The sequence below is a fragment of the Myxine glutinosa genome, chromosome 2 (assembly GCF_964187855.1).
Source record: "Myxine glutinosa chromosome 2, kmMyxGlut1.1, whole genome shotgun sequence".
NCBI classification, from domain to species: domain Eukaryota; kingdom Metazoa; phylum Chordata; class Myxini; order Myxiniformes; family Myxinidae; genus Myxine; species Myxine glutinosa.
This window is the reverse complement of record NC_136262.1, coordinates 252,466,074-252,492,731: the sequence shown is the minus strand read 5'-3', so window position 1 is coordinate 252,492,731 and position 26,658 is coordinate 252,466,074. Positions and strand designations below refer to the sequence as shown.

General features: G+C 43.7%; 2 protein-coding genes across 3 annotated transcripts in view; one reads left to right on the top strand and one right to left on the bottom strand.

Moving 5' to 3' along the window:
• LOC137422125 (hepatocyte nuclear factor 6-like) overlaps window positions 1–14,810 on the top strand; it is a 108,488-nt gene extending 93,678 nt beyond the window's left edge. Inside the window, exons 2-3 of the mRNA XM_068108885.2 lie at window positions 12,935–13,182; window positions 14,556–14,810. Of these exons, the coding sequence (XP_067964986.2) occupies window positions 12,935–13,182; window positions 14,556–14,810 (503 nt within the window). The remainder of the gene's footprint in view (window positions 1–12,934; window positions 13,183–14,555) is intronic.
• Window positions 14,811–17,757: 2,947 nt separating this feature from the next.
• The window catches only part of LOC137420668 (meiosis-specific nuclear structural protein 1), an 87,800-nt gene continuing 78,899 nt past the window's right edge, over window positions 17,758–26,658 (bottom strand). For both annotated transcript variants that reach the window (XM_068105918.2, XM_068105920.2), the window contains exons 9-10: window positions 18,692–18,817; window positions 17,758–18,196 (exon numbers count right to left, since the gene is read on the bottom strand). In XM_068105918.2, the coding sequence (XP_067962019.2) occupies window positions 18,104–18,196; window positions 18,692–18,817 (219 nt within the window). In that variant the 3' untranslated portion in view covers window positions 17,758–18,103. The remainder of the gene's footprint in view (window positions 18,197–18,691; window positions 18,818–26,658) is intronic.

Below are 26,658 nucleotides of genomic sequence, written 5' to 3'. Positions count from 1 at the left end.
GTAAAGGTGTGAACTTATTTGTGGACAATAGTGTCCTCACTGCCAGACAAAACGGTCACGGATGGTCACTTGAACCTTCAATGGTCACTTCATAGCACAGCTGTTGAACAGCCATTTTGACTGTCAGTGATTAGCCAAGGGGTACGGGATGATTTTAATGAGCTGCACGTGATGTCTTGATATTGGCTTTAAAAAGGCCAGTGCAAAATGGGCATTTTGACCGAAAAATTTGACCATTTTGACCATTTTGACCAACTTCAAAAAGACCGAAAACGCAAAAGAAACTTACCACTTGTTTGAAATGTAATAAAATTGTAACAGTTCAAAATAAAACAAACCAACAATTGCTAATTGAAACATTGGCATTTTATTGATGACATGTCAAGTTTTTGACCAAGATACACCATCTCATCAGTTTGTTCTACAGTACAGAACAGCACAGGGTGCAATGTCAGTCCCCTTTCAATAGCGTGTGTGGCCACCATTGTTTTGGATACAGGCAGTGCATCGTCGGCGTATACTGCCTACCAGTCTTTGGATGGATTGCTGCTGGATTCTGTCCCACTCAGTCCTCAATGTCTGAAGCAGCTCTGCCCGTGTCCTGGCCCTGCCAACTACGCGTCTCCCAAGCTCATCCCACAGGTGCTCTATGGGATTCAGGTCAGGGGAGAGCGCATGCCACTGCATGGTGTTGATGTTCTCGCCTTGGAGAAATGCAGTGGTAAAGCGAGCAGCATGGGGACGAGCATTGTCATGCTGAAAGGTTCTCAGTTCTGGGTGGTCTAGCAGGAATGGCAGCAGATGAGGTCGCAGGATGTTATCCACATACTGCTGGGCGTTAAGATTCCAAAACCACCAGTGGCGTCCTGTAACGGCCTGATATGGCGGCCCACACCATCACACTTGGGCCACCCCACCTGTTGGATTGACGCACGCAACAATCGGCATATTGCTTGCCAGTTCTTCTCCAGACACGCTCACGCCCATCAGGACTGTCCACACAGAACCTTGACTCATCGCTGAAAGCGACCTCGTTCCACTGCGCCAAGGTCCACCGCTGATGCTGCTGGCACCATCTCTGTCGGTTGCGGCGATGGGCAGCCGTCATCACGGAGCCTCTGTATGGTCTTCTGGCAGTCAGACCATAGTCATGCAGTCGTCTTCGTGCAGTATCCTTGGAGATCCGTGGGTTTGCACGCCCCGGAGTTTCTGCCGCAGTGCGGGATGCTGGACGGAATCGATCCCGCAGGTGACGCATCTGCCTGTCCTGCCTTGCAGTGGTGACTCTTGGCCTCCCTGATCGAGGTCTGTCATCTGCAGAGTTGTGGAGGGTGTCTCTGTCCACCAGGGCCGATATTGTCTGGTGTGAACAGCCAAGGCGACGTGCCACCTCACGGTAGCTCAGTCCGCCTTGCAGCATGCCCAGGGCACGCTGCCGTTGATCCCTTGACAATCGTGGCATGTTGATTGAAATGCCCATTTTGCACTGGCCTTTTTAAAGCCAATATCAAGACATCATGTGCAGCTCATTAAAATCATCCCGTACCCCTTGGCTAATCACTGACAGTCAAAACGGCTGTTCAACAGCTGTGCTATGAAGTGACCATTGAAGGTTCAAGTGACCATCCGTGACCGTTTTGTCTGACAGTGAGGACACTATTGTCCACAAATAAGTTCACACATTTACTACACGCAGTGTTATTGTTGATATTTAAAGGTTTCAAAGGTGGTAAGTTTCTTTTGCGTTTCAGTATATATATATATATATATATATATATATATATATATATATATATATATATATATATGTATATATATATATATATATGTATATATATATGTATATATATATGTATATATATATATATATATGTATATATATATGTATATATATATATATATATATGTATGTATGTATATGTATGTATGTATATGTATATGTATATATATATATGTATATATATATATTGTTGCGAATATGGAATTTGGCCTCCATATCCGCTTGTAAATATTCCCCTATTTCCCCAATACTCCCCAACTATCCCCAATCCCCCATTCCCTAGTCCCATTGTCTGTAAACAACAATCAGTAGAGCCGACCTTCCCCTTTTTCCCCCATTAAATGTCGTGCCCAGGTCCACCGCATCACACGTAGACAACTTTCGGACATCTTGCTAGTTATTCTTAGTCTATGTCAGTTAAGGACTCGTTTCCATTAATTCTGACTCTTCGTTGCACCAGAATGTGATTATATGGCACCAGTAGTGAGTTTAGGACCTTTCCCATACCTCCTTCCATCTTCTTCCCCAAACAACAACAACAACAACAACTACAGCTACAACAACAACTACAACCACGGCGCGCGGGGGGAGTGTGCGTCCTCCCACCAGCTCGGTTAGCCGCCATGACCATGCGCTCCACGGGGTTACCACGAAGGGGCTGGCTGTCAGCTCCTCGTCAAGGGCGGAGCCTGGTAAACCCCCCGCACGCACCCAATGAGAAGCAACGTGCCGATTCCACGAGGCGGAGCTAACGAGCCGAGGGCGTGTCACTCCCCGCCGGATATACGAAGCGACTCACCGGATGTGAGGTGAGATGCGCCCCCAGCTTGAGACGACAAGACGCCACCTCGAGCGCTGTGAGACCTCCCGCATCTCTGGACCGGACCGAGCCGATTCTGTCCCTGAGCCCAGGTGCACCTGGAGCCATCGATCCTGCCTTTCCTAGCCATCAATCCCCGTGTGAGTCAGCCTTTTGTCCCGTTTATCTGTCGTCTGTTGGGGTTAATATAAGATTGTGTCTAAGTGCTTGTCTTTCTATGCTGTACCTCTCGTCCCTGTAATCTGACCTTCCGAACGAATATAATCTCCTCCGGAGGTCTTGAGAACCGTATCCATGGTGTCGTGTCATTTTAATCCCAGCCGTGTGTCTTTTCCTTCATTGACCTAGCGTAGCGCGATTAGTCAACGTTCGGGTATAATCGGGTAACTTGTGCAGACGTGGTCATACCAAACCGCTCGGTAAATAACATCTAAGCCACGTCTGTAACAATATGTATATATATATATATATATATATATATATATGAAGGTTCCCCACTGATGATATGAAGGTCGCATAGTAACTGATTATATATATATATATATATATATATCAGTTACTATGCGACCTTCATATCATCAGTGGGGAACCGCCAGCAAGGTGTCCCATACAGCTGCTGCTGCACCTTGCTGGGAGCGATAAGCACCGCCTGCCACGCGGTAACGTTATCTCTGGTATCCACTCATCATATGGAGTCGACCTGGTTGCGGTTGGGAGTGACGACTAATGGTATCTGTAATCTGGTTCTCCAACCTAATGAGCGGACAACATGACGTCATCGCCATGCACGTCCGCCTTGCCTGCAAAGTTCCAGAGGAACCATCTAGCAGTGCGTCATTACGGATTATAAATCCAGATACTGTCACAAGTGCATGCAAAACTCACAGTTACCGACCTGGTTTCGCCCTTGTTGGGGCTTCATCAGGGCAACGCAGTGAGGCTTTCCATACACTTGTAACTCTGTGACCCTTTCGGTTTTTATATCAGTTACTATGCGACCTTCATATCATCAGTGGGGAACCGCCAGCAAGGTGTCCCATACAGCTGCTGCTGCACCTTGCTGGGAGCGATAAGCACCGCCTGCCACGCGGTAACGTTATCTCTGGTATCCACTCATCATATGGAGTCGACCTGGTTGCGGTTGGGAGTTACTACTAATGGTATCTGTAATCTGGTTCTCCAACCTAATGAGCGGACAACATGACGTCATCACCATGCACGTCCGCCTTGCCTGCAAAGTTCCAGAGGAACCATCTAGCAGTGCGTCATTACGGATTATAAATACAGATACTGTCACAGATAAATAGAGATAAATCTGTATTTATAATCCGTAATGACGCACTGCTAGATGGTTCCTCTGGAACTTTGCAGGCAAGGCGGACGTGCATGGCGATGACGTCATGTTGTCCGCTCATTAGGTTGGAGAACCAGATTACAGATACCATTAGTAGTAACTCCCAACCGCAACCAGGTCGACTCCATATGATGAGTGGATACCAGAGATAACGTTACCGCGTGGCAGGCGGTGCTTATCGCTCCCAGCAAGGTGCAGCAGCAGCTGTATGGGACACCTTGCTGGCGGTTCCCCACTGATGATATGAAGGTCGCATAGTAACTGATATAAAAACCGAAAGGGTCACAGAGTTACAAGTGTATGGAAAGCCTCACTGCGTTGCCCTGATGAAGCCCCAACAAGGGCGAAACCAGGTCGGTAACTGTGAGTTTTGCATGCACTTGTGACAGTATCTGTATTTATAATCCGTAATGACGCACTGCTAGATGGTTCCTCTGGAACTTTGCAGGCAAGGCGGACGTGCATGGCGATGACGTCATGTTGTCCGCTCATTAGGTTGGAGAACCAGATTACAGATACCATTAGTAGTAACTCCCAACCGCAACCAGGTCGACTCCATATGATGAGTGGATACCAGAGATAACGTTACCGCGTGGCAGGCGGTGCTTATCGCTCCCAGCAAGGTGCAGCAGCAGCTGTATGGGACACCTTGCTGGCGGTTCCCCACTGATGATATGAAGGTCGCATAGTAACTGATATAAAAACCGAAAGGGTCACAGAGTTACAAGTGTATGGAAAGCCTCACTGCGTTGCTCTGATGAAGCCCCAACAAGGGCGAAACCAGGTCGGTAACTGTGAGTTTTGCATGCACTTGTGACAGTATCTGTATTTATAATCCGTAATGACGCACTGCTAGATGGTTCCTCTGGAACTTTGCAGGCAAGGCGGACGTGCATGGCGATGACGTCATGTTGTCCGCTCATTAGGTTGGAGAACCAGATTACAGATACCATTAGTAGTAACTCCCAACCGCAACCAGGTCGACTCCATATGATGAGTGGATACCAGAGATAACGTTACCGCGTGGCAGGCGGTGCTTATCGCTCCCAGCAAGGTGCAGCAGCAGCTGTATGGGACACCTTGCTGGCGGTTCCCCACTGATGATATGAAGGTCGCATAGTAACTGATATAAAAACCGAAAGGGTCACAGAGTTACAAGTGTATGGAAAGCCTCACTGCGTTGCTCTGATGAAGCCCCAACAAGGGCGAAACCAGGTCGGTAACTGTGAGTTTTGCATGCACTTGTGACAGTATCTGTATTTATAATCCGTAATGACGCACTGCTAGATGGTTCCTCTGGAACTTTGCAGGCAAGGCGGACGTGCATGGCGATGACGTCATGTTGTCCGCTCATTAGGTTGGAGAACCAGATTAGAGATACCATATATATATATATATATATATATATATATATCTATATATATATATATATATATATATATATATATATATATATATATATATATATATATATATATATATATATATATATATATATATATATATATATATATATATATATATATATATATATATGTATATATATATATATGTATATGTATATATATATATTGTTACGGACCGCGGATAAGGATGTTGGTTTGCCGAGCGGATGGCACCGCGGCCGTACAGTTACCCCGATTCCCGAACGTTGGCCGGATCGCGCCACAGATATTCAATATGGAAAAGACAAAAGCGACACGGATGTGAAGAAGAAGAAGAAGAAGAAGACGAAATGGTTGGAAATACTACTAAATTTATTCTTACTATTTACACGCTCAAAGTAACCAAGGAAGAAGGAAAGATAAGAAAATAATTTACAGAAGAATCAGAGACACAGTGCAAATTCCTTGCTTACTTACAGTCTTAATTAACCCAAGGACAGAACAAACAAAACAAACTCACGTACACAAGAAGAATGGAAAGGCAGGAGGTGGATGGCTGGAGGGAAAGGAAGGTCCAAGGATGCTGCAGCACGATCGGCGCGTTTGGCAGCCGCCGTTCCTTCGCGGCCCCGCTCAAAACTGCCGTCCAGGCCCCAAGCTGCGGTTACTGAAGCTGCTGTTGTTGAAGCTGCTGTGTTGCTGCGTGGACGTCGCGTGCTTTCTCCAGGCTTCTTGCTGTTAACTCCTTTTTTTGGTCCAACTTTGGCGAGCAAGGCGACGAATAGCAGGCTTTGTGCTTCCCTGGATATCCTTCAGCAGTACCTTGCGCGCGCGCTTTTATAGTGCCTCCGGCGATCAAGCCGCCGGCCTTTTGGACACGCCCATCGGTCAGCTCGCCTCGGCCCTGATTGGTGGGCACAGGCCCTCTGACCCCGAGCTGAGCACATGCTTAATGGCGGCTATTGGGGTGAAATCAGCAACCCACCGCTGTAACAAACCTGTGCCCCGTGCAGTTGGCAATGGAGGCTTGGAGGGGATGTAATTGGCAATCGAGGCTTGGCAATGAAAGTTTTTGGGAGTGGGAATGGGGAATGAAAGGAATCTACTCTATTTCACTTGGTGCAATGGAGTGTCATCTTAATGGAAGACAAGGCCTTACCCTAATACACATAATAAAGATATAACTATCAACCAAGGGGAAATCTATGATTGGCTGACGTGATTGTTTATGACCTAATTATGGGACGCCCTTTGACCTTTATACATAACTGGAGTAAGGAGGGTCCAGAATAAAGCAATATTTCACAACAATTTACTATACGATACAACACAATAAAAAAAAACACAATCCTCATATCCTCATATCCGCAACAACACCCCCACAAAAAAATATTCCATATTAAATGCCAAGTCTGTATATATATATATATATATATATATATATATATATATATATATACATACATACATACATACATACATACATACATACATACATATATATGTATATATGTATGTGCAAATAATACCTAAAATGGGGGGACTGAACATAAAAAGTGCTATTGTTGTACAATGGTAAAACATATATGTATATGTATATACACATATAAATACCAAGAAATAAAAGGTGACCGTCTGTACTTTTGCCTCATATTAATCTTTTGATCTCAAATCCAAATTTCTTGAGTATATAGCAATAACAACAAATTTGACTTCACCGTTCCAATACTTATGGAGGGCACTTTATGTTTGGAATAAAATGCAGTATAACCCAAATTTAAAGGTGTTTCTTCTAAAAATATGGTAACCAATTGGTGTTCTGCCCTGATATGTTATCCATTTGGGACCTCTGACAGAAATGCAATTAAACTTTCATTAGGCTCGCCAACAAGAGACGACGACGACACCACCAACAACAACAACAAAATCCATCTTTCATTTTTATTTCTTCATGCATTCATGTGGAACAATTATCTAAGGTGTGTTGGTAACATCCAGTTTTGTCTGCAACATTGGAGGCTTGAACAAGGTTGTCCGTGCTTTGATTGCCTGGCCCAGCCGTACAGCAGTTATCAGCGACGAATCACATCGATTGCTTCTCCTTTCCCACCTTGCAAGTCCGTGCGGCCTATCTGCCAATATCTCCCCTAGACGGCACTGGAGACTTCGGGATTGCAGCGGGCCAGAAATGAGTGAAATGAGATGGATATACAGTATCTGCTATTGATCCTGCGCAGCGTGCGCAGGGATGAAAGTCTCCTCGGCCTGTCTGAATTTCAAACGCCTTGCCCTTAAGGCTCGTCGGTCATCATCAATGCGAAAAGCCGACTCTTGTGCGATTGTGGTCATTCTGATTATGTCAATGGTATCTTGCTCATGACCTAGTGTAAATCTGGTTATTTTTCTGACTGCCTCCCATAAGTCTTCTACTTTTCATACCTTAAAATGTGGTCTTCACTGTTTGTATGTATGTTGTTGTGTATTCCAAGCAGGTGAACGCTCCACATAGTGTGCGATTTGGATTTGATAGTGGCTTTGGTGACTCCTCTGGTTTCAACCCATCCCAAGCTGGTTTTCTTGGCAACTTGCGGGTGCTTTAACTGCCCTAGGGAGCATCAAAGCAGCTCTAATCAATGGCACAAAGGCAGAGAGAATTACTGTCTCCTGGCGAGGGGGTTAAGTCTCTCGAATCGATTGCCCGGCTCCGCACAACTGGACCGATAGGAAGCCTGGCCATCCCCTGCTTTTGCTGCAGCGCTACACGCAGGCACCCCTTTCTGTACACCTCATACGGTGGCCAAAACTGGAAAACTGGTGGCTGCTTTTGCTGCAGCGCTACACGCAGGCATCCCTTTCTGTACACCCCATACGGTGGCCAAAACTGGAAAACTGGTGGCTGCTTTTGCTGCAGAGCTACACACAGGCACCCCTTTCTGTACACCCCATACGGTGGCCGAAACTGGAAAACTGGTGGCTGCTTTTGCTGCAGAGCTACACGCAGGCACCCCTTTCTGTACACCCCATACGGTGGCCAAAACTGGAAAACTGGTGGCTGCTTTTGCTGCAGAGCTACATGCAGGCATCCCTTTCTGTACACCCCATACGGTGGCCAAAACTGGAAAACTGGTGGCTGTGAGGTCCAGAAACCGAGGACACACAGGAGACGAGGGAACATCTGTGTTCAACGTTGGTATTTATTTTCGCATAATGTTAGGCAGACCGGACACAGACTCTTGGGGGACTGCTTGCAATCGCAGACAACAGTCGCATACAAAAAAGCTGAGGAAGCCATTTGAAGGTTTGCTTAATTCTCCATTGCAGATACAAGAGATGTGTTTCAGGAGCGGAGGCATAAATCAAAATAGGAATATGTTAAAATAGCAAACTTTCTTCAACATTCATGACAATATTCTTGCAAGTTGGATGTGGACTAATTTTCCAGCCCCCTGTAAACTCAAAAGTCTCAGCTTGAATTCGTATCTCAGTCTTCATACCCCAAGGATTCTCGTACGATCCATTGGATTAGTCGCATATTTACCGAGTTTGATACAAAGATTTGATTTGCTGCAACCCATTTGTCATCATCATCATCAGTAGTAGTAGTATTATCATTATTATTAATATTTTCTACTACTCAAGATTGAGGCTCATGGAAGTGTGAGATGACAGAGAGAAAAATGGCAATTCACTGACAGTGGGGCCACAGTTGGGCACAACAAGCAAGGAAAGGAATGAACAAACAACAAAAGATGAGAGAGAGGCAGTGAGGAAGCACAGTAACCTGCAAGCCCAGAGTATTGGGTTAGGTAAGGTTAATAAGGATGGAAGAGATTGTGGGTATGGACAGGTGATGATTAAACGGCCTCACCGTTTGTTTCATTTCTGAACTGCTGATGAGTAAGCAACATATGCAGATGCTTGAAACCACCCGGGGAAAGGTTCAGTGCTCACAAAATTGCAAAAATCAGAAAATACAACCGACTTGAGATTTTACAGTGTTCTTTTCTTATATACCTTGGGTGTGAGATGTCTGCGGACATGTGCAGCGTCAGCCAAACATCTCTGTTCGTCTACCCTCTTTCCACTTCCTCTTCCCCACACTTGCCCCTTCCTGCTCTTTCTGATTGCCACTCTATTCTTTCTTATAATCCCCACCCTGACACTTTTCCATGTCCCTCTTGCAGTCACCAGCCACACCCTCCTGTCCTTCCTCCTCTCACCTTTTGTGTGTCCTCAAGCGATATTTATGCTGGGCACACACACGTGTTTTACTTAGTCCCAGATGAAGGTGCCACTCTGTGGTTAAAAAGTAGTTCTCCAAGCTTTTGTCTCACATACATCTTTAGTTGGTTGGATTTTTGTGCGTTCGCAGTTTTGCATTCGCTGCATCTTTTCAATGTGACTTAGCTCAGTTTTTCACTCAGTTTTCACATACACTCAGTTTTTCTTTGATTATGAATCTGAAATCATCCGAAACAAACACATAACTAGAGAGTTCATGGAACACATTACCCCGCGCTGTCTTGAGAAACAAGGACATGGGCGGGGTCTATGAGCGGCAATTTTGATTGGTCATGATGACAGAAAATGTCGTAATATTTTGTCCAAGTACTGTGCTCCGCAACGGAAGGTTTTTGACATTACCAAAACGGTGATTTGTGTTTTACAGTGTTCAAGTATAAAATTCAACTGAAACAAAATAAAGATTTTAAAGGTTGTAGAAACATTTTTTGGGGAAGTTTACCACCGTTGATCCCACGTAGTCTATTATACCATCTTGTTTAATATGTTACATTAGTTATTTGTGCCTGTTGTTTGTGTCCTTTATAACGTCCTTTAAAACAGTAAGTTTCCTGTTTGGAATTTTTTTTCAATTTTGTTTAACTGCCAGACAGGCAGACAGTAAAAACAAGACCGAAAGTCTAACAGCGGCGTAGCTGGGCTTGTTTGATATTTTAGTTGAAGAGGATAGTATGATCTGGGTGGAGATACCAGTTAGCAAATAATGTAAGTATTTAATTTTTTTGAAGTACTCTAAGTCTCTAAGCTGTCTGTTACCATGGAAGTGAAGAGATTGCATTGATGCACTGGTTAATTCTATGTTTCGAGTCAACAATGAACCAACCATACACTGCTTCAATCCAGTAACCTTGCAGTCACGACAAAGGGATTGCAGTGTTATGATTATATTTAGTATATTTTTTATTAATGACGATATTATTACTATTACGAAAATGATAATACTGTATTAAGAAACCTGGACTAATTTGTCCGAAGCGGCCTGAAGGTGAGGCATGAAGCCTAAGGCCTATACGTACTGTGTCATTGGAAGACCTGTTTCGCCTATCCTTTCGATATTTACACTGAATGAAAAACGTAAAAGTAGAGCATGCAGATTGTGATACATGACAGGTTCAACGATATGTTCGGCCTGAACAGCATATGAATCAAAATGGCGGTGTGTGGAGTCAACCGTCGTACCGCCGTAATGACATCACATCACCCCTGTCATGTGACCAGATCCTCAGCTCTGATTGGTGTACGTTTGAGGGGACATACACACATACATACATAAATACATACGGACAGACAAACACTGTTTTAGACGGCTTTACCCTATGGGCTACACCGTAAAAATCTCTGCACATGTACGGTCAGGACGAATTCAGAGCCAAAGTATTGCGAAACTACTGCTTCCTTTACTGATTTATGTTCCGGTTCGTGTTCATAATATAACATTCAATTGAAATCAAGTTTTTCCTCGATCGTAAACTGACATTTGGAGACAGGACAGACAGTTAGACAGACAAAGTAAACCGATTACTTAAACCTGCTTTTCGCTTAACGCACGCAGGGTAAAACATTAAGGCTTTATCTTCACACACCTAAGTTGCCAAGATGCACATCCTTACGTTTTTTAAAATTTATTTATTTTTGTTGTATACAAGACCGAGGCTCGTGAAAGAGCTAACATTAATCACACAAAAAATCAAACAGACACATAAAACATATAATAAGGGGAGCAGTAGACAAGATGGGGAGAGAAGGGGAAGCACACAAACACAACATTTGAGAGCAGGGACATCGGGAGATCTGTGGGAGGGAGAGGGCTTGGGGGGAGGAGGTGTGGGAAGGGGCGAGGAGGGATGGGGGGTGGTGGGAGAAGTATAAAACACATGGACACTGCTAGGACTCCAGGAAAGAAGTCGGTATTTCAGAAAAGTGTATCTGGGGTGAAATTAGCGGGCGTAGAAAAGATCAAGGTTTTGGATGGGGGAAGATAGGAGATGGTGGGTGAACAGCTGTTTTAAAGACCTGGAGGGAGGAGTGAGATTGAAGAGAGTGAGGGAGTTTGTTCCAGAGGCGGGAGAAAAGAGGAATGAAAGAGTGAAGGTGAGCAGAGAGTCTTGATTTTAGCAGTTTCACCATAAGAGGGTTGCAGGCAGATCTTGTGCGACCTGCAGGAATATTTGGGGGAGCTACAAGCAGTTTTTAAGCGACAAGCAAAAATAAATATTTTATTTATTTATTTTAATACCCAAATTTAGGTTCACTAGGGCATGCCCGTACGTGGGTGCCCGTTCCTTGCCAAAAAAAAAAAAAAACGCTACCCGTACGCTCTACCCCGCCCGTACGCCCGTAAACAAAAAAAACAACGCTCTTCGCTTCCGCCCTTCGCTCTGACTGAATTGGGAGAAATAATGCGCATAAGAAATCGAGAAATTATTATTTTCTCCGGAAGAAATCGAATTACGAACCGTAATGGCGCACGCGCTCGGCTCGGCTCGCTCTCACATCGGCCACGCCTACGCAATAACGCGTTCTGTGATTGGCTGCCGGAAGTGCAGTCTTCACTGTCCGGAAGGTCGCAAATCGCAGTTACGATGAATCGCAAATTAGTTTTAATTAGTTTTAAAACATAGTTTAACGCCAACATAGTTTGCCAACGTGAAATAAATGAATACGCTCTCAAATGTGCCGTCCGAGGCAGAGTCTGTTCGGCACGTTCGGCACACGTGATAGCTCGCTGCTCTCTGATTGGTTGAATCGTTTTTTGGACATAGCTCGGTAACTACTTGTCCGATTAATATGAAACCTTGAAAAGGCACATCCTCGGGTCCCCAGCAATATACCTGGCAAGTTTCAAGTATATCGGACCCGTGGTTGTCGAGAAACAGCGGTCACAGACAAACAAACAAACACACACACAGACACACAGACACACACACACACACACACACACAGAGATTACTGGAATTATAGATAGATGAAGGTGCTAAATGTTCGATGGTGGCAGGTTCACAGACTGACAGAGGATGGGTATGGGTGAACGCATGAGGTGACCATGGGCAGCACTCGATTGGAAGGAGGGGTGTGCGACAACAGAATTACCGGTTTCAGAAGTGTAGAATGGAAGACAAACCTGCAATGCAATATCCTCATAGTGCATACGCATACTCATGTATATGGCAATATCCTAGCTGCATTGGAAATGAGGTAGGTAAGGAAAAATGTGTAATATTATTTTGAATAACAAACTATATTGCTCTTTCCAACCACAAGTAACGTTCCCCTCAACCTCCCCATGATCACAGCATGCCGGCGCAAGGAACAAGACGAAGGCCGTAAGCGCAGCGATGGGCCCAAGAAACCACGTCTTGTGTTTACGGATGTGCAGCGTCGTACACTACAAGCGATCTTCCGTGAAAACAGGCGACCTGCCAAGGAGATACAGGTAGCTGTAGCCCAGCAGCTTGGCCTGCAGCTCAGCACTGTCAGTAATTTCTTCATGAATGCAAGACGCCGCTGTGTGGACCGATGGCGAGATGAGGTCCCAAGTGCAGTATGTCGGACCTCATCCTAAACCAATATGAAATCTGTGCTGGTAGGCCTGTTTTATTTGGCCTTTTAAACACATCTTCGCGCCATTTTACGGTACCCGGCTTGAGAAACACTTGTAAACCTGGCCTCAGCCACTTGACGCTAGCCAAGCTCTGGATGAGCTCGTTTGTACGTTGTGTCCAACCCGTAAGGCCTGTTGGAAAGAAATCAATGCACAAGGCCTGGTATTAGCCCCAGCTCCTCTACTGACATCTGTCGAGGCTTTCATTTGGGCCTTGTGCTCATAAATGACTCACGGATTGGACCGCCGAGTTTGATGCTAATGGGATCGGTGGCCACACTTAGAGTTCAAATTATGGGCCAACAATGTGGGATTTGCAGGGATATGAAACGGCCCCACATTGGTCATATGAGCATAACACCTCGAATTGGCTGTACCAATGTTTTATGACAAGTTTGTGTAAATAGCCACCGAGGTGCTGCTATTGCACTGTAGCGAATAATATAAATATTGGCAATAACAGAAATCCTTTTCAGTGATAGATATAAAGAGGACATGGTTTTGGCCTATATGCAAACATCTTGTGCTTATATTGGTGGGACAGGGTGATGGGAGCAGGGGTTGCGGGCTGTGGATCAAAAGATCATCGTAAGGCGAAGACACAATTTGAGAAAGAGATATCATGAGTAGATGATGGTTGGATGTGAACGTGGTACTTATAGGGTGTGATTTGGCTTTGTTCCTGCACATATTTGCTGAGCTGTGACTTTTGCTGGTGGACAGGATTTCATACTAACCACTGTCCCATTCCCCCCGGCCCCCACAGCCCTGCAGTCTGCAAACGCCAATTGACTTGCTTTTACTCGATGATTACAGGTGTGGTCTTGATGGTCGACGTCCTTGACAGCAGCCTCTATGATACGGAGAGTATTTTGCACCTTTGGTTTTGTCACTTGATTTCACAAGGCTCGCCATGATCAGGTAGTACCAAAGATCTGTCCTATGCAGCAGTAGCGCAGAGAGACGGTGCAAGAGAGTGCAAGAGAATCTCCCAAGTACTGAAGGTAAAACCGATCTGTTGAAGTGTCGAATGAGATCAACCTTGCTCGAAGTTCCGTGTTACTGGTCAAGGATTGAATTGGATAATGTTTGAAACAAAAAATTTTAAAATCCTCATTTTAAAAGCCTTGATTGCTGCGTCTAATGAGCCCTCTAGAGGGAGTAGGCTGACGTACCATGACCAGGATATGAGAGGATGATGTCAAGAAACCGCAAGGACTCGATGGAGTCGTTTCGGAAGACGACAGGGGAGTTGATGTAGCAAAACCTTTTGTAATGTCAGATGTATTGTGGCAAAAAAAGTGCTACCTCAGTGTTTTGCTTCTGAAAGCTTCAGCGCATATGATACCAAAGATTTAGCCAAAGCGGAACGAGATGTACAGTGGAGGTTGTTGGATCCGGTTTGTGGGACTCTGGAGAAACGCTGTGCCTTGTACACTTGGAATACTCTGCAGCTCTCATCTCCCCAGGTCACCTGCAAGACTGACTGGCCCGATAGCACACGCATCATCCGTGTTGTGTCAGATACCAAAGATTTACCGACATATGGAGAAGTTGTAGGTAATTAGCCTTATCCTTTGACAACAAGTGTTTAGGAGTCGAGCGAGCCGTTATACCACACAATTGGTGATGATGTCTCACCGGTGAAGCCAGAGAGTCCACTTGGAGCAGAGTGCAACCAGTTGTCCCGAGGAGGTTTCGAAGCAATTGGGGTCCTCTATAAGGGACCATCTTTTATTATTTATGGGGAGACGGTGGGTGTGGGGTGATAATTACGAAATTCGGAAAAGGAGGCGGGAATGATAAGAGGGGCAAAAAGTAGGGCATGGAAATGTGAGATGAATGGGGAAGAGAAGGCCAATAATAGGACATGTATGGTGGTGGGGGGCATGGAGTAGGGGAGCGGTGTGTAAAACATTCTGCCATATATCCATGAGTAATAAACACAAGATCCCTAGGTTATCTGATCAGTAACTCAGTAATACGTGACATAATGTCCTCTATGATTAATGTACAATCCCTGATCACTAGAGTCCAGGTAACGACTGTAATGAGGATATGGCTACCTTACGTGTGAGTGCGCTCCAAAGAAAAAGTTGTTGTAGAAGTTTTCCGGTAAAAAGTTTTTTTGTTTTTTTAAGAGGAGCAGGTCGAGTTGGCGAAATACTTTGTTATTTAAGTTCACTGGTGCATTGCCAGACCAAGCATCCTTGCCACTAGGGGTCTTTTTCTACAATAACCAATCAGAAGCCCATTGTGGCTGTGCGTTCATCGTGTCCGACTTTGTAAATGTCACCGGTTGTGCTAGCGTTCCATAACGTACTCATATTTTGTTGTAGGCTGTTGTGGAAAACGTTCTACTTTTTAATCCCACGAGTATTTGGCAATCACAAAGCACATTATTTTGTTATTTCGACCGGAAGCTGCACTTCATGATGTATGAGGCGAATTGTAATATAAAAGTGTAGCTTTCTGGATTTGAACAGGTGGCCCCACAGCAGATTCCTCAATCGAAAGGCCCTCAATCCGACGAAATATAAACGTTAAACTTGTTGATAAACTCTCTACTGGGTCAGGGTTGCTATGAAATCAACAATCGTGGTCAGAAATATATTTTGAAGGATTGGGAAGGGCATAGGGGAAGGGAGATGAGGAGTTTATGAATAATGTTCCGGCCTTAGGTCATGTGATTATGGGGCCAAGTGAAGGTTTGTTTCCATGAATCCGATTCTAAGCGCGATGTTCCGAACGTGTTTGTGTACCTGACACGTTAATTTACTGTTTCCATGGTCACCTTTTGACATGATCGCAGGCAGGAAGTCTTAAATAATATGAGACTACTGCTATTGACGTCTCCTTAAAAATTTTTTTTTTTTAACCGCCCCCTGAAAACATCTTGGCAATCATTATGGTTCCTAAATGGTTGAAGTATTGTCTTCTGCTTGAAATGGAGAAATATAAACTCCTTACTTTAAGCAATATGCAAATGAAAGTAATCCCAAGGCTTTTCCTTATTTTCTTGCTCATGTCCTTTGCCACGACGGCAGTTTTTATACCCTCTGCATCGGTGGTCTCATAAACTCGAGCATGGCAGCCGCACCAACTCAAACCCATCCACATTCGTTTGTGTTCGATCGAAAGGGACCGTGCGAGGTGCACATTGCCGTAGAATCATCCGCAACTTCCTTCAAGAAAACTTCCAAACGATACACACAAAATCTGTCTGAAAGAGTGTACGTCGCTACGCTTACCAATAAGATTAAGGACTTGCATGATGTGTGTTTGAACGAATGCTGTAAGGAGACCCATGCATTTACTACCCGGTTTATCAAATTAATTTTTTCTCTCTTCCTCCAAAAAAGCGTCCAATAAAAAAAAAAATCTGCATTCATTGAAACCCACCTTTATTTGAGACGCGAGTTTTATACCGTCCATAAATCTACCGTGGTTTATATATGTAAACTTTGGCCGTGTAAGTTTTTGGCCACAAAAAAGGTCCCAAATGGCCTGCGAGATGAATGGAATGGTGCGGCATTCATATCGCGTCTTATTCGGCCTGCAATCGCAACAACCGATGATTTGCTTTCCAACCAACCATGCACCTGCTGTTGATAAAATCCATCGGCTGCTGTGGTTGATAGAAGTTCGTCATTCTGTAAAGTGAATGCCACGAGCAAAACCCACCGGACTTTGTGTAAATTTTGCAGGAATCACAACGTCAGTAAACGTATAACACAGGTAGCCACAACACATGGAATGTCCAAACAAATGCCTGAAGATTGGCGAAAAAGAACCGAATTTTGTAAGGAATCCTCGACTCCTCCCAATCCCAGAATGTAATCGCTGGATATGTCTGGAGTTAAAGGTGCCACATGTAATATGCATGATTGATGGACCATTACATCTTAGCCTTTAGTTTTCATTTATTGTAACGCCTGCATGACATCATAACGAGTTGACGATGCTGTTACGGGTATGCGATGACGAGCTAATGTTTAGTTGTGATGCACTTGCCTTTTTGCATTTTTAGAGATGAAACCAAAGAAATTTCAAAAATGTCACTTTAGAAAATGCTGACAATTTAAGGTGGCATTGTCTTTTGACTGCTTATGAAGCCTCCGCAGAACTTTTTCCTAGTCTTGTCTTTCAAGTGAATTGTAAAAGTTTCATGGTGTGTTGAAGACAAACGTGGTTTTTTTCGTAATGGTCATTTATGTTTAAATAAAAGTAAAGATGTCAACCGCGTTCTGATTTCTGCCTGAATTTTCTGCAAGCTGGAAAATGTGCTTTATTTCAGATAACTTCGCCTTAGAGTGCAGGGCCTCTTGGCTTCAACATGCCGCTCGGTATAATGTAGTTGCTGAGGCACGTGTGTTCAAATTATATGACAGGCCAAAAAAAAAGAGTGACACATTCTAAAACACGCGCACGCGCGTGCACACACCAGCATATCGATGCTCAGGCTGCAGCAAAGGCTCTTAAATACTTCAATCAAACTCGATTCACACTCAGAAGTTAACACTTAAGCAAAAGCACAAAATGTGCTTTTTATTTCAAAGAAATGCAAATAATTGCAAAAGAAGATGCACAGTAAAGGCTCATCCAGTTACCACACCCACTGGGTGATATTAATAAAAGAACTGAGGAAGGAAAAGGAGAAATGAAGGACGTAAGGAAAGGTAGAGGAGGAGGAAATTGAATCTATGAGAAATGTTAAGGGAGGTGTGAAGAAGAGGAAAGGAATGTACGAGACGTACGGAGGGTATCAGAAGATGGTTCTTCTATTTCAGCTTTCCATCTTTAGATGGCCTTGAACAAATACCTTTTTGTTTTTACAAAGATGTTTATACTGAAATATTTTTCAGTATTTGTCCAAAAACTCATCTCCTTTTTTCTGGTACATCTTCTGAAAATCTTCGTAGAGTTTGAGGTCGCCATCACCTTTGAATACGCCCTACACAGGTTAAAAAAAAAAATCCCATCAATGTCAGCACCTTTTTCAGGACCACCGCGTGGAAAGGCCAAATTGTATTGGACACGTAGAGTACGTGTTCGTACATTTGTACGTTTGTTTTTGTAGATGGACTTGAATGACGTACAAATATATTAGTTACAGAACTTAGCTTGTGATCAGTGTTAATGCAGACGTGCTGGAGGAAGCTTATGATTGGTAGGAGATAACAAGATGATAATGTTGGGCATTTGATAATGTGCACTAGCTGTAAATCCTAATTGGTGGGAACAAGGATCTATAAAATTCTGTCTGCAAAGAATATTTGATCAGTTTTAAATTATCAGGTTTTTTTTTTTTTTTTTTTTTTTTTTTTAAATAACTGTCAGGGACAAAGAAGCAAGCCAATTCCTGGAAAACAACAATTATTGGTTAAGGGTAAACATTTTAGGATGGAGTTTGTGGTTGGTGCACAGTTGGCAATGTTGTGGGGTATACCTTGGGAAGGAAGTCACATAGGCTCTGCCCGTGCTCACGCAGTAATTTCTCTCGTTCCTCCCGTATGAGTGCCTGGCGTGCCTCCTCCTCCTGCTCAACCATGCGCTGATCGGCCTGCTCCCGGGCCTGCACGCAACCCAAAGGAAGGACGCACCATATAGTCTTGCCATAAACAGGACAATGCTCACGACTACTACTTAATATGTGTATTATCTTTATCTAAGCCAGACATAATGAGACGCCACCTTCCGCCCTTTAACTCTTCCATAAGCCTTGACTTCTGTACAGACAAAATACCCTTGTAGGGTTTTAAAGAAAAAATTGGGCCTTTGTGTTTATGAGGCACTGAATGTCACCTTGACTATTGATTTTTTTTTTTTGTGTGTGTGTGCCATTCTTAAAGTAGAATAAATATGCCACTGTAGTTAATCTCCCATTGCTTTTGTTTTTGTCCAAAAGCGGTTAATTTATTTCGAAGGTACAACTTCCACATTCAGTTTATACAGTGGCAGTCGTGCTGTAAAACATTGATGCCATACGGCCGTGGCTTTCTGTATTTAATATGCACTTGAGTACGACATTGTACATTGTTTTCCGACCAAACACCTGCACAGGTATTCCTTTTTTATTTGAGACGATAAATGTTGTCGAAGATATTGAATAGCATCGTGTAATTTGTCTTTGTGTAAAAGTTCATTCCGACTGGCAACGGCCAAAATGTATCCTACAAAAGTACTAGGACAGGAAACAAATTTGAAAGGCTATTAATTCGCAAGTTTTTTTTATTTTATGCCTCCGCCCCCGAAAGTGACTGGAGGCATTATGTTTTCAGTCCGTAAACTTCATTGGTCACATGGTTTGGCCATCTTGGATAGAAAAATGAACCTTATCCGGTCAATAAGAAACTTCACAAACGTGATCCCCTATCCATACAAATGCAGTAGAATTTTTTTTAGATCATATGTCACATGGTTTGGCAGCCATATTAGCTTGAAAGCCAATATTTTAAAAACCTCCTCTGAAACCGCTTCACCGAGCGATGTGAAACCTGTCATGTCTGGTAAAAATGTGATGCTTGAGAACAGCTGAAGGGATTTAAATCAAACTTGTTTATTTTTTATGACAGTTATTGAGGGCATCTACCCCATGTCATGGGCAGGGACTATGCGGAGGCATATTGGCGACGCAGTCGCATTGCTCTGGTTTAATTTCAAATTGGATTTCACAATCACAAACTCTTGCTACCAAACTTTTGTAGATATCAGGCACAATATTGTGACACTCCTCCTTCAGAGCAAGTGCAAGTTAAGTGGTTTGATTTGGTTCAAGTCATGGCTCCAGGATTTTCATCACATTGCAGATTTTCCATGTTCTTGTCCTTAGATTGTCTTGTCCTTGTCCAATTCCAAACAAACAGCTGTATGATGAGATGCATGCTTATGCTGGTAAAGCAGTACTATGGTTTTTGAAGTAATGAAATACTATGGTTTTCACCATAGTGTACCATATTGCATCAAAATAATTACAGTGCTGTCCAAAATGTCACATAAAGACACTTTTAAAGCACATCTTTCTTTGAAATTCGGGAGTAACATGCATATTCCAGTTGGGAGGGTTTATTTCAATTTTGCGTTCATTTTTCCAACTACTTTTGGGTAACATCTGTTAGTTAGTGTTGTACACGTCCAACAAAATAGAGACTTTATCGTCATAATATTACAAATATGATAGCAATATTATTACGTTCGCGACTGAAGGTGGTCGGAGGTTATGTTTTCACCCCTGTTTGTTTGTTTGTTTGTTTGTCTGTGAGCAAGATACGTCAAAAAGTTATGGACGGATTCGGACTAAACTTGCTGGACAATTTGGGTGCTTGACAAGGATAAATTGATAAGATTTTGGTGAAGATCCAAATCCGGATACTTGAATTTTAAAAGTGACTTTTCTTTTTTCAAATGCAAAAGGATGATATACGACATCAATCTTGGATCTACTTTCAAAGTAAAAGAAAAGTCAGATTTCAAAAAGTTATACTTATTAGATTTGATTAATAACTGGTACTTGCACCACACAAGCTTTATATGAAATCCTAATCGTTAATCCATTAAACCCAATGTTTTTGCAAACAAAAACAGTTTTTCCTTATTTAATTGCTGGCAGCGTATGATTGAAATGAAGTTTATATTACATCCTTCTAATATTTAATTTCATGGTGCACTCTCTTAAGGAATAAATGCTACTGAAGAAAGTTTCTAAATGTATTCCCCTGGGGATGAATACAGTGGGGATGAATCGGTAATAAAGCAGTTTAATAGAACTTCAAATAATTATCTGTCTTTTTCAGAGGAGGAAGATGATTTATATCCTGTGGGTGTCACGAGTGGCTGTGCAATGCAAAATACATCACACATGCAAACTAAGTGATTAGCTGTTCATAATTTCGAAGTTTGAGGCAAGAAGCAACACCTGCAGAGGTACGAAGCACAATACCTCTTAAACTAGAATGACACTCCGTAGAGCGAGCGCATTCCTTCACCAGGCTGAACAGTTTACATTTTTTTTTTTTTGTATACAAGATCGAGGCTCGTGAAAGAGCTAACATTAATCACACAAAAAGTCAAACCGACACACAAAACATATAATAAGGGGAGCAGTAGACAAGATGGGGAGAGAGGGGGAAGCACACAAACACAACATTTGAGAGCAGGGACGTCGAGAGATCTATGGGAGGGAGAGGGCTTGGGGGGAGGTGGGAGAGGTATAAAACATATGGACACTTCAAGGACTTCCAGGAAGGAAGTGGAATTTCAAAAAAGTGGATCTGGGGTGAATTAGCAGGGGTAGAAAAGATCAAGGTTTTGGATGGGGGAAGATAAGAGATGGTGGTGAACAGCTGTTTTAAAGACCGGGAGGGAGGAGTGGGATTGAAGGGAGTGGGGGAGTTTGTTCCAGAGGCGGGAGAAAAGAGGAATGAAAGAGTGAAGGTGAGCAGAGAGCCTAGATTTTGGCTGTTTAACCATAAGAGGGTTGCTGGCAGATCTTGTGCAACCTGTAGGAATATTTGGGGGACAGAGCACAGAGAGAGCTGGGGGAGCAAGGCCGGAGAGGAGTCGGTAGAAGACAGAAAGACCACCAACCTGCCTGCGGTGAGTGAGTGAAAGGCCCTCGGAGTTAGCTTCATCACGGGAGATTCCAATGATTCTGAAAGCTTTGGTTTCAACAGCGCGAAGCCGAGCTAGGTGTGAGGCAGGAGCACCGGCCCAGAGGGGAGAACAGTATTCCATTGAGCTACGGATGAAAGCCTTGTATGTGGTGAGGAGCTCAGGTGTGCCAAGGAAGGACTTCACACGATGGAGGATATCCAGTCGGCGACTAGCTTTGGAGGCCAGCTTGGAAATGTGGTTTTCCCAGGAAAGATCATGGCAGATAGTGAGACCCAAAAGCTTGAGCGACAGAGCTTGGAGAGGATTGTTGAGAAAGTAGATGGGAGGGTTGTCCAGTCGGTTTTTTGGAGAGACATAGTAAGAGTGTGAGATTTGTCAGAATTGAAAGACATGTTCCACTTGTTTGACCAGTCTGTGATTTTGTCCAGGTCTGCAGCGAGAGAAGAGGCTGCAGACTGCCGATCTGAGGGATGAGGAATGGAGCGGCAGAGAGTGGAGTCATTAGCAAAAAGATAGAGAGGATTTTCCAGAGAGTCGGAGAGATCATTGATGAAGACCAGAAAAAGCACAGGGCCCAGAACACTGCCTTGGGGAACTCCAGCCTGAACAGGAAGGGGAGATGAGAGAAATCCATTCAGGGCCACACGTTGACTACGACCAGAGAGGAAGTCCGCAAGCCATGCGTGGAGATTTCCATGGATACCACAGGAGGACAGTTTGGTGAGCAGAGCGGGGTGCCAGACCGTATCGAAAGCATGTGATATGTCGAGGGAGACAGCTCTGATATCCTGTTTGGCATTGAGGACCTCCATCCATTGTTGAGACAGCAGAAGCAGCATGTCCAGAGTAGAATGACCTGGTCTGAATCCAAATTGATGTTCGGAGATCAAGCCATTGGAGAAGAGGAAGGATTTGATATCCGAATTAATGATGGATTCCATGACTTTGCTGATAATTGGGAGCACAGCTGATTGTTCTGTAGTTACAAGGATCTGTTTTTGCACATTTTTTGTGTAAAGCGGTAATGTTTGATTTCCAAGATGCGGGCAGATGACCTTGAGTAAAAGAGAGGGTGAAAACAACAGAGAGAGGGTGAGATAGAGCGGCAGAGCAGGATTTTAGGTCTCGTGGGCTGATGCCGTCTGGTCCAGTTGCAGAATCAGAGTCGAGGTTTGACAAAAACTTCTCCACCTTGTCAGGAGAGAAGGACACAGAGTCCAGGAGCAGTTGGGTTCGACTGGGTAAGGTGGGAACAGAGAGAGATGGGTTTGGGACACAAGATTTTGAGGTAAACACAGAGTTGAGGCATTCAGCTATGTCATGTGCGGTGTCAACTGTGAGGTAAGGGAGGTGTTGAGGTAAGCAGTTGAGGTAGCCATTTGAGGTAACGGAGGGGATGTAGGGGGAGCAAACACCAGAAACGGATCTGACCAGACGCCACCAGGATTTGGAGGAAGGAGACAGGTTTGAGAGTTCATTCTTGAGTGTAGATAGTGCTTCCTGGCACTCCTGAGGGTAGTATACCACTGATCGGCCAGATCTGGATCCACACCTGAACCAAAGTCTAATCAATTCATCATTGTCACACACTCAACCCAGGTAGTTCAGATGGCAGAGCACTGGTGCTGTTCACCAGAGGTGTGGGTTTGATTCCTCGTCTGGGTGTGTAATTCTCCCACATATACTGTGCATATTAATTATTACAATCCTGTTAATTTATACAATTACAGTGAAACTTCCTCCAACACGGGGGATACGTTGTGGGATAACCTCTTGTTGGAGGAATTCGCGTTGGAGGAATCGTTAAGCATATGGGGAAATTGGGGATATGTTCCAGGTTCCCAAAAAACTGACCCTAAAACAGACTTTCTTGCTTTTTTTTTACATGTTTCTTTGTATGGAATGGTGCAGCATTATTAAATATACATTAAAATAAGTGTTCGTGTCATAATAGTACTGTATTGCAAAATAACTCACCTTATTGTGAGGTGGTTGTTGGAGGTTTGGGTGATGATGATCGATGATGGGAGCCATAATGATCATAATGATCTGGGTGGGAGCCATAATGATCGACGTAAGCTCACTTAATGGTGGCAGGTTTGGAGATGGTGACAGATGGCAGCTCGTGCCGCGCGTGTACATAAATTAAATAGTAACTAGAACTGCCACTTTATAACTGCTGGCAGTGATGACCGGTTTCCTCCGCCCTCCCGCTTTCATACAACCCCACTTTCATTGGACATGCTTGGATACAACCCTGATACACACACACCCACACACACACACACACACACCCCTTCACACACACACACACACACACACACACACACACACACACACACACACACACACACACACCCAAACGCACACATATCCACACATCCCAACATGCACACACACACACACACACATCCCCACATACACACACACACATGCCCCCCCCCCCCACACACACACATATACACCCCCCCTCCCTACACACACACACACACACACAAAAAAGCATCCCCCCGCCCACCTTCCCCCCAACACACACACCAACACACAACAAATCATGAAAAACACACCCACACACACTTCAGACAATAAAAACTTCTAGCTTCTCCAGAGAAAATGCGATGGCGTTATACACTACTCACAATAAGTTAGGGATATTGGCAGGTTCTTCGGTGTGGTTGATTTTGTGTATTAATTATGTTGAAAAAAGTTGTTGGTCCTAATTCTATGGTTATTAATGAGTGTGAAAAAACACAGCATTCTTGATTTCAATACCCTAACCCTAACCCCTATAAAAAAAATAAACTCACTCCCACAATATCCCTAACTTATTGTGAGTAGTGTACATATTTTCGTCGAAAATAGTTGAAATTTCGCCAAATCTGTTTCATCCTGTGTGAATATACCCGAGCGATTGACAAACCTGAAATTAGAATTGTATTTTATGGTCAAATTACCCTGTGAAATCGCTCCGTGTGCTGCTTGCATGTTCTGTACAGTGTGATAATTAAATAATTCCCCACTCTCGACAACCTGAGGAAAAAGTGTTGCGTTTCTTCTTCTTCTCCCAATAACTAGCTCTCGCTTCCAGACTGTACATCCAAAACAAATTTTTTGCTTTGTTTGGTGATAAATGGTCATTTATCGAGTTCAACAACACGCATCACGTTCATAAAAGAGCAGCATTTAATAACTGAAATATCATTAAATAATGCCAAAAGTAGAAAAGACAAGAAACAAAAATTGCCAGCGATTGAGCACATGGCCGCCGTCCATGTTCCCAATCGCTGTGACGAGCCGACACAAGTCTGTTAAATATCAAACATTATATCATACAAAAGTGATGTTTACCTGATATTGAAAAACATGCCTCTTGGGGAATTCCGACATAAACGTGGAAACAGCTAGAGAATCGGATTTGCAAAGGAAAGGAATAGCACAAAAAAGACCGCCTTTACCGCGTGTGAAAATCCAACTCAAAGAGCTCACACGTCATCACCCACGTCATCGCATCGCCCACCACGTGCCATGAAAGACCAATAAATGTTTCTCAAATTACCCAAGGGATGATCCGTGAATATTGACACGAAATGTCAAATAATATGCATGATCAGATGCCATTATTAAAGGCTTATTCATAAATGTAAAATGCAAAAAGAAATCCGAAGTTACACATATTTGGACCGGAATTATATGTACCTTAACCGGAAGGCCAATACAATATGTTTTTATCTCTGGTGCACATTGGCGTAAATACATTTCTGAACATTAATTAAAAACGATGATACTTTCCACCTAATATCTCTATGAACACGGTAAAATATTGTACATTTACATATTTGACGTGCAAGCGCGAATGTCGCCCACGGGCGTCAATGCATGGGGAACGGGGAGGAGACAAATGCTTACACCCACATGCCCATACACACACCCACATCCCCATACACACACCCACATCCCCATACACACACACACACACACACACACACACACACACACACACACGCACACACATCTCCCCCCCCACACACACACCGCCCCCAACACACACACACACACACACACACACACACACACACACACACACACACGAGACGTTTGTGTAAGTTGGTGCCAGAGCGGGATTGCCGTTGCTATGGTAACACGCGAGTTACGGTGATTTTAAAAATACGTACTTCAAATTTGCGGAATTTCACTAAACCAAATGCATCATTCCAAGCACGACCTCCACTTTGCCATCAAAAGTGGAGACAGAATCGGGATATGGTTTAAAACCAGTTTGTGCACAGCCGAACCATAAATCACCCGTGGTAGAACGTCGTGCCATGGGCATGACCCGGCACGACGTCATCCGTGGAACGTATGTCAGCATTAGAATGAAGGTTCCCGTCGATCAAACTTGGTCAAATTTTTCCCGATTGTCACCAAATGTGTGGTGGTATTTTGTTAACTCACCCGAGGCAAGACTACAATCGAATTCCGATTTGAAATCGGAGCCACATTCACGCCGTAAGGTCTACCTGCACGCATGGATATTTTACCTCAGTAAGAATTCACTTTGAAAATGCGATCAATTTCAAATAACTTCGTCATTTTTCATCGGATTTCCACCAAATAAAGGTTACCATTGCTTGCAGATACCTCTCTTTCTCTATAAAGGTGAAGACAGGATGAACTTCAGAGCTAGAATTAAGCCGAGGCGGCGGAGAGTTTTACATTGTTATTTTCCAATGTAAATGAAAATATAGCATAGTTTTACGAAAATTCATCAGAATTTGCCCAGATTTGTTGCAGTCGAATGTTAAC